This window comes from Mirounga leonina, unplaced genomic scaffold (genome assembly GCF_011800145.1).
Source record: "Mirounga leonina isolate KUSES-001 unplaced genomic scaffold, KU_Mleo_1.0 Mir_114, whole genome shotgun sequence".
Taxonomy (NCBI): Eukaryota; Metazoa; Chordata; class Mammalia; order Carnivora; family Phocidae; genus Mirounga; species Mirounga leonina.
This window is the reverse complement of record NW_023270265.1, coordinates 14,001,731-14,015,346: the sequence shown is the minus strand read 5'-3', so window position 1 is coordinate 14,015,346 and position 13,616 is coordinate 14,001,731. Positions and strand designations below refer to the sequence as shown.

The 13,616-nt window shown below is 45.3% G+C and overlaps 1 protein-coding gene across 6 annotated transcripts in view; it reads left to right on the top strand.

The window, feature by feature from the left end:
- ARHGAP22 (Rho GTPase activating protein 22) overlaps positions 1-13,616 on the top strand; it is a 169,092-nt gene that overhangs the window by 65,379 nt on the left and 90,097 nt on the right. For all 6 annotated transcript variants that reach the window (XM_035023620.1, XM_035023640.1, XM_035023650.1 and 3 more), the window contains exon 3: positions 13,061-13,148. In XM_035023620.1, the coding sequence (XP_034879511.1) occupies positions 13,061-13,148 (88 nt within the window). The remainder of the gene's footprint in view (positions 1-13,060; positions 13,149-13,616) is intronic.

Genomic DNA, 13,616 nt, shown 5'->3' with positions numbered 1-13,616 from the left:
ATTCTAGCTCCTTAATTCTTTAGTAGACTGCTGAGCAAAATGGGGGAGATTGGGAGGGTCTCTGCAGGACTGCTGCCTTGCCTGGGCCCCTGAGGATGAAGGGAGCATTTCCAGAATGAGCAGCAGCTTTTCTTTTCTTTTCTTTTCTTTGTTATTTAAATTCAATTAGCCAACATATAGTACATCCTTAGTTTCAGATGTAGTGTTCAGTAATTCATCGGTTGTGTACCCAGTGCTCATCACATCACGTGCCCTCCTTAATGCCCGTCACCCAGTTACCCCATCCCCCCATCCTCTCCCCTCCAGCAACCCTCGGTTTCTTTCCCATAGTTAAGAGTCTCTTATGGTTTATCTCCCCCTCTGATTTCTTCCCATTCCATCTTGCCCTCCCTTCCCCTATGATTCTCTGCATTGTTTCATATGTTCCTCATACGACTGAAACCATATGAAATTGTTATTCTCTGTTTGACTTATTTTGCTCAGCATGATACCCTCCAGTTCTATCCACATCGATGTAAATGGTAAGATTTCATCCTTTCTGGTGGCTGAGTAATATTCCAGTGTGTGTGTGTGTGTGTGTGTGTGTGTGTGTGTGTGTGTGAAAATTATCCAGAAAATGGATAATTTTCTTTATCCATTCATCCATCGATTGACATCTGGGCTCTTCCCATAGTTTGGCTATTGTGGACATTGCTGCTATAAACATTGGGGTGCATGTGCCCCTTCAGATCACTACATTTGTATCTTTGGGGTAAATACCCAGTAGTGCAATTGCTGGGTTGTAGGGTAGCTCTATTTTCAACTTTTTGAGGAAACTCCATACTGTTTTCCAGAGTGGCTACACCAGCTTGCATTCCCACCAACAGTGTAGGAGGGTTCCCCTTTCTCCACATCCTCACCAACATCTGTTGTTTCCCGACTTGTTAATTTTGGCCATTCTGACCGGTGTGAGGTGGTATCTCATTGAGGTTTTGATTTGTATTTCCCTGATGCCGAGTGATGTGGAGCATTTTTTCATGTGTCTGTTGGCCATTTGGATGTCTTCTTTGAAGAAAAGTCTGTTCATGTCTTCTGCCCATTTCTTGACTGGATTTTTTGTTCCTTGAGTGTTGAGTTTGAGAAGTTCTTTATAGATCTTGGATACTAGCCCTTTATCAGATAAGACATTTGCAAATATCTTCTCCCATTCTGTTGGTTGTCTTTTGGTTTTGTTGACTGTTTCCTTTGCTATGCAAAAGCTTTTTATCTTCATGAAGTCCCAATACTTCATTTTTGCTCTTGTTTCCCTTGCCTTTGGAGACGTGTCTAGCAAGAAGTTGTTGTGGCCGAGGTCAAAGAGGTTGCTGCCTGCATTCTCCTCTAGGATTTTGATGGATTCCTATCTCACATTTAGGTCTTTCATCCATTTTGAGTTTATCTTTGTGTATGGTGTAGGAGAATGGTCCAGTTTCATTCTTCTGCATGTGGCTGTCCAATTTTTCCACTACCATTTGTTGAAGAGACCCTCCTTTTCCCATTGGATATTCTTTCCTGCTTTGTCAAAGATAGTTGACCATAGAGTCGAGGGTCTACTTCTGGGTTCTCTATTCTGTTCCATTGATCTATGTGTCTGTTTTTGTGCCAGTACCATACTGTCTTGATAATGACAGCTTTGTAATAGAGCTGGAAGTCTGGCATTGTGATGCCACCAGCTTTGGTTTTCTTTTTCAACATTCCTTCAGCTATTTGGGGTCTTTTCTGGTTCCATACAAATTTTAGGATTATTTGTTCCAGCTCTGTGAAAAAAGTTGATGATATTTTGATAAGGATTGCATTGAATGTGTAGATTGCTCTGGGTAGCATAGACATTTTAACAATAGTGTTCTTCCAGTCGATGAGCAGGGAATGTTTTTCCATTTCTTTGTGTCTTCCTCAATTTCTTTCATAAGTGTTCTGTAGTTTTCTGAGTACAGATCCTTTACCTCTTTGGTTAGATTTATTCCTAGGTATCTTATGGTTTTTGGTGTAATTATAAATGGGATCAATTCCTTAATTTCTCTTGCTTCTGTCTCATTGTTAGTGTATAGAAATGCAACTGATTTCTGTGCATTGATTTTATATCCTGCCACTTTACTGAATTCCTGTATGAGTTCTAGCAATTTGGGGGTGGAGTCTTTTGGGTTTTCCATGTAAAGTATCATGTCATCTGGAGAGTGAGAGTTTGACTTCTTCTTTGCCAATTTGAATGCCCTTTATTTATTTTTATTGTCTGATTGCTGTGGCTAGGACTTCCAGTACTATGTTGAACAGCAGTGGTGAGAGTGGGCATCCCTGTCCTGCTCCTGACCTTAGGGGAAGAGCTCTCAGTTTTTCCCCATTGAGAATGATATTCTGACCAGCAGCTTTTGCGAGGATTGGCATGAGGTGTGCCTTTCTCAGCAAACACGGCCCATGCCCTTTGGTGGCGGTCCCCTCAGCGGGGCCACCGGGCACAGGTCAGTGCACAGGAATCTCTACCCTGTTTCTCAGACTGACCTGTTCTTAAGTAAACAGTACAGTGGCCACTCTCAGAGGCACCACAGACCCTGGAGCACAGTACTAGTTGCAGGGCCTCGAGAGCAGTAAGAGAACCAAGCCATGTCCAGCCACAGGAGCTCCCCTCCCATTCAAGGCGAGCCCCTGGACCCAGCATCAGCACTTGTCAATAATGCATATTCCCAGCAGAAACAAACTGCTGAGGTAGTGCGCTCCGAAGCATGGGCCAGGCTGAGCAGGCAGGGTCAGCCTCTGGGACAGCCTGTTTATCGTGGGGACAGAAGGCTGGAAACACGGCAGGGACAGCCACACAGAAGAGCACGGCATTGAACCGTAGACCCCGGGCTGTAGAGAGGCCCTGTGTCCTCACCACCCTCCCCCACCCCGCACAATCCTCAGGCTTCTAGTTCCAAAGGAACAACAGAGGCTTTTCCAAATCCACCAGGCAGGCTCCAAAGAGCTAAGGGCAGGGTGAGCACTGAGGTGGGACAGAAATCTACACCAACATCCACACAAGTCCTGGGTTGGAGAAAATACTGGGAAGAGGCGGGTGGCCAGCGAAGACCCCCTCCCCTTAGGAAGCTCAGAGCTCACGCCGCTGGTGGCTGGTTCCCATGTGAATGCCTTGGCCCTTTACTGCAGACACGAAGTGCCCCGGGCTCCCAATGGATCGGACTTACCTCTGTTTCTCCCTTAACCCCTCCACCCGGGAAATCAGGTATTTTAAGGAGGCAAAGAGGCCTACCATTGGGTCCAGTGAGCCAAGGAGGAAGAGGGGTCATTTTCATGCTCCATTCAGGGGAGATCCTACACAGGCTAGGCATTTGCCAGGGACTGGGGTGGTAGCCATGACCTCTCACTCACAGTGATCTATAGCCTTGCTGTTTCCTTCCAGTGCTCCAGTCCAAAAAGTCAGGCAGGAAGGGGGTACTACATGGCAATCACAGCTCAGGGCCAGAACCCAGACGTTCTTCTAAGCCCGACTCAGTGCTTCTGACCATGAGAGTGAGGCAGCTCCCCCACGCCTCCTAATACCACATCACAGGTAGATGGGCCTGACCTCTCATTGCCTTTCCCTCCCAACATCCAATCAGAGAAGCAAGAGAATAATCTTTATTAATTAAACAGCTTTACTTTCATAAAAATACAATGTTTAAATAGTACCATCATTCTAAAACTTTTTGTGTGTGTGGCCAAGTGAGCGGTTTGGGATAATATTATCTAAATTTAATCTCTCAAAATAACTTCTAATTAGTTACGATAAACAACGCTCCATGGTCCTGAAATCCCAGCACCTAAACACAATAAAAAATTTATCTTTTGCTGTGGACCAGTGGCAACCTCATCTATCTCTCAAGGCCTCCAAGGCTGACCTAGCAGGGCAGGAAGGAGAGAAAGCTGGAGGTCACTCCTGCCCAGTCCCACTGGCCAGAGCTTTGTCACCACTAGAAGGTTTGGGAAAGCCCCTGTATAAGCATTCTAGTCCACTGGTCACAAGCATTAATTCCCCTGTATCCCTAAAAGACTGCTCAACACCCTAGGCACTGTGGGTCTGACCCAGCAAGGTCAGGACACTAAATCTCATGAGCACTGGCTTTGCACTTTGCAACATGCATTGCATTTCGTTCCCATGAACTTGGTCACAGGCATCAGGACACCCACGGTGATGACAAGGGCCCCGGGTGGAACAAGGTTTTAGCTGAGGATCCGGGACACAGCCTCAACCCCATCACCTCCTGCAAGACTTAGGGATCCAGGGAGATGGGGCCACCTAAAGGGATGGCCCCAGAAATGACTCAGTGCAGGTCAGGGTATATGATCTAGGCTGGGGTCTAGACCAGGAACCTGGGGTGGCACAGAGCTAACTAACTGCAGGGAAAACCAGGACCTCAGAAAGAGCACCCATCCCCCACGCAAAGGACACTCCCTCAGAGGTTGGGATTAGCGCTTAGCCATGAGGCCAGAGGGTTCCTGGGGGCTCTGCCCAGACCCCGTGCTTAGAGCTGCAAGTCTGCCCTAGGCCTCAGGCTCACCCTTGGATCCCAGCTGGATCCATCTTCATGGACTTAGGCCCTGGGCTGGGAGGCCCCACAGGTAAGGGATGCAGGGACTGTGGTCAGCTGGGAAGATGCAGGGAGCTGGTGCTCAGCCCCCAAAGCCCCTGCTTCCTGCTGGAAGACAGAGTGCTGTCCCTTAGGGTCACCTGCTGACAGGCTCCCTGGGGAGACTAGGTAAATCAGGGTGTGGGGACATGTGGAGCATACCAAATGCAGCATTACTCTGGAATCTGCTGGGAGAAGTTTCGAGAACAAGTCCTTAGCAAAGACATTGGCTGAATAAATGACTCATCTCAACCCCCTAGGGAGGGAAAGTGCCCCAACCAAGAAGCAATTTGTCTCCAACTTTAGGTTGCCTTCCTTAATATCTGCATTTTAGACAGTAATAGCCATGGTTACAGGCTTGTGTGATAAGGAAAGGGAGGATGTTCCCTGCTTGGCACAGAACTTCATTCTGATCTGTGTTATTTAAAATTCAGAGTGGTTCAGTTCCTGGTTGAGTGTCAGAGGCTAGGGCTTTTTAAGATTGATCTGAGGCCACAATCAGAATTACAGGAGATAAGGAACCTTGAGTGATTGCTTTTTGAAATGTAGTCTGCCATTTTCTAAGACGCTGCTGGTGGAAAATCTTATCATGTCTTTGCTAAGGAGCATTTCAGAAGTTGGTTCTTCAGTCTCTCTCTAGACAGGGTGAAAAATGAAGACTTTCCAGAGAGCCAGGCTTTGATCAGGCCGGAGAGAGAGCTCAATTAGAGTGTGAAGTTCTCAGGACTATCACGAACCCCAAAACTCAGGCCAGTGGGGGGAGTGCAGGCATCCCAGGCCCTGCAGGAGGTCCCCACAGGGCTGTCATCACAAACTGTGAAGGAGGAACCCTACCATCACCATCCTGGGCCTCCTGAATCTACATCAGACCTTATTTTGGGGGCACCAGGAATGGTATTATTGTGGGAAGGGTTGTTCCCAGAACAAACTGATATAGTGGCCAAAATAATCTTTACGATAATAATCAGGACAATTACTCCTGTTCATTCAGCCTTAAGTGCTTACAAAGCACTAACTGAGGCAGCAAAGGACAGAGGTTAATATCCTCATTTTTACAGGTAAGAAACCCAGGGCTCAGCCCAGAAGCTGCTTGAGTCCCACCTAAGTGATGATGTCACAATAATTATAAACAAAATACTTATAAATTATTAAAAATAATTATAAAATAATTATAATTATTATAAAGCTGAAATGATTTTTTTAAAGATTTTATTTATTTATTTGACAGAGAGAGACACAGCGAGAGAGGGAACACAAGCAGGGGGAGTGGGAGAGGGAGAAGCAGGCTTCCCACTGAACAGAGCAGGGAGCCCGATGCGGGGCTCGATCCCAGGACCCTGGGATCATGACCTGAGCCCAAGGCAGACACTTAACGACTGAGCCACCCAGGTGCCCCAAGTTGAAATCATTTTAAAGTGTTTATATATATTCTAACTCCTGAAAAATGGTCATCAGCGGACTCTACTCCTCAGTTATGAAATAATTCATAAATCACAACCCAGGACTGTCCAGACGTTAGCTCATGAAATCTTCAAAACACGGCCCGTGACAGTGGAGGAAACTGAGGCTCGCCTGTCTGTGCCAGACCCTAGTCATTAAGCTCTCACTGAGCCACTTCCACCATGCTGAGATCCTGGGTGCTGCCCCAGCCCGGCCCCACTCCAGGCCCTCTGCTCACTCTGTCCCATTTGGTTCCCAGGGAACCCCATTGAACAGAGAGGGAAACTGAGGCTGTTCCAGGCAAACTTGTTCACATGCTTCCTATTGATTAGCAGTGGGGTTGGGATTGAAATATTGCTTGCCTTTTTGCAACGTGGGTAAATCCTGGGGGTGAGACAACTGAATGGAGACAGATGAACAGAAATCTTTGTCACTGTGTGCTCCTGTTGTCCTCACTGTCCCTCCCGACCGAGCTGAGGCCTCCGGACCACTGGCTGCCCTGGGAGCTGTTGCCACGAGGGATCATTTTGCCCAGCGAGCTGCAGCAACCTGCGGGGATTGGGGAGGACAGGGAGTTGGGCAGAGGCTGGTGCACTCTGGTCAGAGGGCTTGGAGAGTAGCCCTCACTAGATTTTTGTCCGACGGAAGTTGGGAGACCGGAGGAGGAAGGGAAGATCACTGTCCTTTTCCTGAGAATGACAGATGGACATTCCGGCTGAGGTCATGCTGGGCAGGCTGGCCAGGCCCTTGACACGTTAAGTGGAGGAGCGTTCTTTCAGGGAGTGACAGTAGGAGGATGACAACAAGCCATCGGGTGTGGGCAATGCCCTGTGAATGATCTGACTGCCTTTTTTTCTTTTTTTTTTCTTTTACTTTGATTAAATTTCCTTATTTTGATGCCAATGCTGCAGAGCAAACCATAAAGCTGCCTCTCCACTCTGTCCAAGACCGCAAGGTGTCAGGGCCCTTTCTGTATGGTTAGCACCTTGTGGGTTCTTGAGAGAGGCTAGTAATAGCAGTCGTTCTACAGTTATTTTCTAGCGCTCCTTTTTTTTTTTTTTTACTTAACAATTCCGCTTAGAAGCCTTTTGTGTTTACCTCATTCTGGAGGGCTATACCCAAAATCATTGAACCACTCCCTCGTTGATGGACCAGTAAGTTGTTCTCCACTTTTTCAGTTAGGAAAATAATGCTGCAATGGGCATCATTACATGTGTATCCTTATGCGTTTGTCTTTCCTTGGAACAAATTCTCAAAATTCAACACTGGGTTAAAGGGGTGTTTTTATTTTAACATTATTTTAGAAATTGCAAAATCACTTTCAAAAAGGCTTCATCAAACCATCATCCTATCAAAAGTGTATAAGAATGCCCAGGGGTGTGGAGGATCTTTTTCTGAGCTTCTTTGCCACCTTGAAATCTTCTTTGGTAAAGGATCAGTTCAAATCTTTTTCCTATTTTTAAATTGGGTTATTTCCTCATTATTAAATTTTTAGAGTGTCTTATATATTCTGGGTACAAGTCCTCAATCAGACGCATGATTTTCAAATACTTTCCCATTCTCATATTTTCTCTTATTCTTCATTTCTTTTATTTCATAATTCATATTTTCATTCTTAGTAGCTTCTAAGGAACAGCGTTTTTATTTAATTAAGTCACGTTACCAACTAGTTGTTTAATGAAGTGTACTTCTGATGTGATATCTAAGAAATCGTTGCCTAATCCAAAGTCATAAAGGTGGTCTACCAGAAGTTTCAGTCTTAGATTTTACGTGCAGGCTGATGATTCATTTGAACATACGTGACATGACGTGAGCCATGGATCAAAGTTCATTATTTTTGCACACAAATATGGATTTGTTCTACCACCATTTCCTGAAGACACTATCCTTTCTCCACTAGATTGCATTTGTGCCTTTGTCAAAAATATATAACATATCTATATATATAAATATATAGATATATAGATATATATTATATATATAACTGATATATATATTTATATATATATAAAAACTTCTTATTGTTTCATTAATCTACTTGTCTGTCTTCACACCAGTATCACAATGTTTTGATTACTGTAACTTCATAATAAGTCTTGAAATCTGGCAATATTAGACCTCCAACAATTGTTTCAAAATGGTCTGCTTCTTGTAGGTCCTTTGTATTTCCATATGAATTTTAGAATCAGCTGGTCAATTTCTACAAAACACCCACTGGGATTTTGACTGAGATTGCATTACATCTAGAGGCCAGTCTGGGGAGAACTGCATCTGAAAGATGACCCATGAGCACAGTGTATCTCTCCATTCATTTATACCCTCTTTCATTTCTCCTAGCAATGATTTACAGATTTCAGTGTACAGATCTTGAACAGCTTTTGCCATATTTATCCCTAAGGATTTCCTATTTTTGATGCAATTAAAAATGGGTTTGAGTTTCAATTTCCAATTGTTCATTGCTGGTATCTAGAGATATGATTCAGTTTTGTGCATTTCTCTTGTACCCTGCAATCTTGCCAAACTCCTTTATCAGTTCTAGTAGCTTTTTCTGTAGGTTTTCACCAGATTTTCTACATAGACAATTATGTAGTCTGTGAAAGTACTTTTACTCCTTCATTTCCAATCTGGACAACTTCTCTTTTTCTTGCATTATTATAGCAGCTGGGACTCCAGGACAATATTTCATAGGAGTGGTAAGAATCTAAACATCATTGTCTTGATCCTGGTCTTAGGGGAAGAACTTTTAGTAGGGTATTAGCTTTTAGTTTTTCAAAGATACCCTTTATCAGGTTGAGGAAATTGGTTTTTATCCCTAACTTGTTGAGATTTTTAATCAGGAATGGATGTTGAATTTTTTCAGATGCTTTTTCTACATCTATTGAAATGATCATATCTTTTTTCTTCTTTACTTTATTAATATGGTGAATTACATTGATGGGTTTGGGAATGTTAAACCAACTTTGCATACTTGGGACAAACCCCAGTTGCTCACTATGTGTTTTCCTTTTTATATATTGTTAAATTTGATTTGCTAAAATCTTGCTGAGATTTTTTGCATCTATGTTCCCAAGGGATATTAATCTGTAGTCTCCTTTTCCTGTAATGCCTTCAGCTGGTTATATATAAAGATAAAGCTGGCCTCATAAAATGCATTGGAAAGTAGGCCCTCTTTCTCAATTTTCAAGAAAATTTTGGGTAGTATTGGTATTGCTTCTTCTTTAAATATTTGCTAGAATTCACTAATGAAGTTGTCTGAGCCTGGAGTTTTGTTTGTGGGAAGATTTTTAACTACAAATTCCATTTCTGCATAAGATAGGGGCTGTTTAGCTATTTCTTCCTGAGTGAGCTTCAGTAGTTTCTGTCTTTTTGGTCCATTCTACCTAAGCTGTCAAATTACTAGCATAATGTTGTTCTTAACATTACTTTATCCTTTTAATATCTGAAGACTCTATAGTGATGTCACTTCTCTCATTCCTGATATTGGTAATCTCTTTTTTTTTCCTGATTAGTCTGACTAAAGGCTTATCAATTGTATTGATCTCTTCAAAAAACCAGCTTTTGGTTTCATTGATTTTCTCTATTATTTTTCTATTTTTCATTTTATTTGTAGCCACTCTGATCTTTATTTTTTCTTTCTTTTACTTTGGTTTTAACTTGTTTTTCTTTATGTACTTTCTTAAAGTGAAGGCCTAAGAGGCCTTTCTTCCTTTCAAATATCAGTATTGAATGCTTAGCTTATCTATCCCTTAAGTACTCCACACCCAGTGTGGAGCCCAACCTGGGGCTTGAACTCACGACCCTGAGATCAAGACCCTGAGATGAAGGGTCAGATGCTTAACCAAATAAGCCACCCAGGCGCCCCCTTTAAGTCCTTCTTTAAAGGCATTTTACAACTTTTTGTGTCATGTTTTCCTTTTTATCCAGTACAAAGTACTGTTTACTTCTTTTATTTCTTTTTTGACCTATGGATTTTTTACAAGTATGTTAATAGGATTTCCAAATATTTGGGGATTTTCCAGAAATCTTTCTGTTATTGATTTCTAACTTCATTCCACTGTGTTGTATTTAAATTATTTTCCCTTTATGGAGACCTGTTTATGGCCATCATAATAAAAGTTTCCTATGCCTTTGAAAAGAAAGGGGGCAGCAATTAGGTCAAGTAAGTTGATGGTATTCTTTCAGGCCATCTATATCCTTACTGATGTCTTGTCTCTGTGTTCTATCAATGTATAAAATCAGCCATGTTGGGTGGGGGGCAGGGATTTCTATCACAGAAGTTGACAAACACTACACATTTGGTGGCCTTATTTTCCTCAGAGAGCCTATGGCTAAACATTTGCCAGCAGCCTCCCCCCCACCCCCACCTCAGACCCAGTGCTCTGTGTTTTTTTTGTTTTTTGTTTTTTTTTTAAAGATTTTATTTATTTATTTGACAGAGAGAGACAGCGAGAGAGGGAACATAAGCAGGGGAAGTGGGAGAGGGAGAAGCAGGCTTCCCGGCGAGCAGGGAGCCCGATGCGGGGCTCGATCCCAGGACCCTGGGATCATGACCTGGGCCGAAGGCAGCCGCTTAACCGACTGAGCCACCCAGGCATCCCTGCTCTGTGTTTTGACAAGCTCTAAGGTGATTCTGGTGCCCTGCTCATAGTTGAGACCTGCCCCGAATGTCTCCACTGGGCACTACCTAGGACCCCTTCCATGTCTTACTACTTACTGTCACAAAAGGATTGGGAAAGCACACTGCCTCAGCTCCCCTGCCTCTCTCCCCACCCCCACTCCCACCCAGTGCCTGAGTACAGCGCTAGGATCAAAGCCATGCTCTTGATGTGTGCAGGCAGGAGGGATCTGGGCAGCCCAAAGCCAGTTCTGAAGTCGCCTTGCTGTGGTAGGAGCCCACTGGGATTCACCGGGTGAGAAGAGAACGGTGGGTCCCAAAGTCCAGGCTGGCTCCCCACAACAGCTTCTTGCACAGAGTCAGCCCGCAGCTGCTACCACAAATGAGAGGCAAAGCACTCCCGCATCACACATGGCTGGGTGAACCCCGGCTTGCCCTTGCTAGCAGTGGGACGAGGAGCTGCTCGCCTTACCTCTCCAACCTCCCTCTGCTCGTCCAGGAAGATGAGAATAGTACTACCTGCCCCATGCAGCCTCCAGAAAGATTAAATCCAATCATTTCAACAAAGAGCCGGGAATATAGAACAAGCTCCATAAGCAGTAGCTATTATTGCTTTTCTGTGTAGCTGGAGTAGAAAGTAACATCCATGTCAACAATGTTATTCCCATTTTATGGGTGACAGATTTCAAGGCACAGAGGAATAAAGCACAGTGCCCCGAATCACACAGTTACTGAAACAGCAAACACCAGAAGCCATCCCGTTAGCCAGCGATGGATCTTGTCCACACCCTCGAATGAGCACATTTCACCATCCTGGGGCTGCACTCCTAATTTATTTCCAGTAGCTCCAGATTCCGTAGCAAGAAAGTAACTGATAATTCAGTTACAACAATTACCAGCTGGTTCTCTGGCTTATTGCTACAATTTCTCTAAAGCAAGTCTGTGTGGGCAAAGACGTGGTCCTGCCTTTACATTGCTTCTGCAAGAAAAGGTCTGTCCAAGGGTCCCTGCAGCACAAGACCCCAGCAGCAATGGAGAGGCTCCCAGAAATTGCTGGGAAAAGGTGGCGTGGGGAGATGAGCGCTCTGTGAGCACACGAAGGAGTTGGGAGCGGGAGGCGATGTGATCGTGCCCCTCACTGGGGCAAATGCAGATGCAAGGATGCTTTTGCTATGTGCCAGGCACTGCTGTAAGAACTTCTCAAGTACTCATTCATTCAATGCTCACAACAGCCCCACAAAGTACTATTATTATCCCTACTTCATGAATAACAGAATTGTGAGGTTGCACAGAGGGGTTAAACAATTTGTCTGAGGTCACACAGCCAGTAAATAACTGGCCAGGATTTGAACCCAGACAGTTAGACTATAGGAATGGAGTTTAAAATAGGTTTCTCATGGAAAGAGCCGAAAATGTATAGTCAGAGTCACCCGCTGTCTTAAATGAGCAAACCTGAACATGAGCAAAATGAAAAAAGCCACAGCAGAGATCAGTCACTAACAGAGAAAGGGAAGCTCTGCCTAGCCCTGTGGGTGGGCAAAAGGCTGGTGTAAAGGTGGTTGTGACATCACCCCATCTAGAGCAGGACCCCCTGAACATCTGGTATCTCAATGCCCCTGAGAAGTGGGAGTTACTGTGCCATTGTCCCGATGTGGAAGCTGAGATTCAGAGAAGTTAAGTAGTCTGCCTGAGGTCACACAGCCCAGAAGTGTAGGGCTAAGACTCAAACCCAGCATACTTGTCCCTATACCCCATTCTCTTTCTCTGCATCTTTTATAGCCTGACTGCTGGATTCCAGCATCAGAGAGTAGGGTGGGCTCACCCCCTGTCATGTACACACACGGGTACCCCAGGCACAAGGTGGCATGATCTGTGCTGGGTACCTCCTGTGTGGTAGCTGACTCCCACTGAACAATAAATGAAATCCCACCCACTGGGAGGGGGCAGGGCTGGACTCATCGATCTGTTGATCCTTCCTCCCATGGCCGTCAGCTCGGGGCCAGTTCCATACAAGAAGCCAGCCCCGGTGTGCCAGCATTCCTGTCCCTGACCCTCTACAGCCTTAAACTCAGGCCCCAGGAAGGCTGCAGATGGGTGCATTGGAATGGGTAGTGAGGGGGTGTGGATGATGCGGGCCTACCTCCCTGCTCCAGATTTGCATTTCCGTGCCTTAACCAGGGAGTAACAATTCCAGACAGTCCCGGCCCTGCCTGTGGGCAGACTCTTGCAACCGTGTTTGTAAACCATAATGCCCACCCCACTCCACCAGGGACCCCAGGCGGGCTCCTCGCAGTACCCAGTCTGACCCTGCAGCCCCACCCTCTCTCTCCAGGAGCCCTTTCCCCTCCATCTCATGCCTCCTGTGTTTGTGTCTGTCTCTTCGTTTTAGGGATTTATTTCTCTACAAGGGACCCGGGTGACTGAACTTCTTCCTGGCCCTGAGGACCCAGGGAAGCACCTCTTTGAGATCAGCCCAGGTAGGCCTGAGCATCTTTTGGCTCTGTGCTGGGGGCGGGGGGGGGGGAGGGGGGGCCTGGCGCTGGTGGCCCCGATTGGGGCATCACCGAGCCTCTGGCCCATAAAGCAGACCTCCTTCAGGATGCTCCTCCCTGTAGGAACATCAGCACTGCCTCCAAAGCCAACTCAGAAATTTGGGCCAAATCTAGAGAATATTGTAAATTTGGGCGAGTATTAGAAAATCCAGTTGGGACGCCTGGGTGGCTCAGTCGTTAAGCATCTGCCTTCGTCTCAGGTCATGATCCCAGGGTCCTGGGATCGAGCCCCGCATCGGGCTCCCTGCTCTACGGGAAGCCTGCTTCTCCCTCTCCCACTCCCCCTGCTTGTGTTCCCTCTCTCGCTCTCTCTCTCTCTGTCAAATAAATAAATAAAATCTTTAAAAAAGAAAGAAAGAAAGAAAGAAAGAAAGAAAGAAAGAAAGAAAGAAA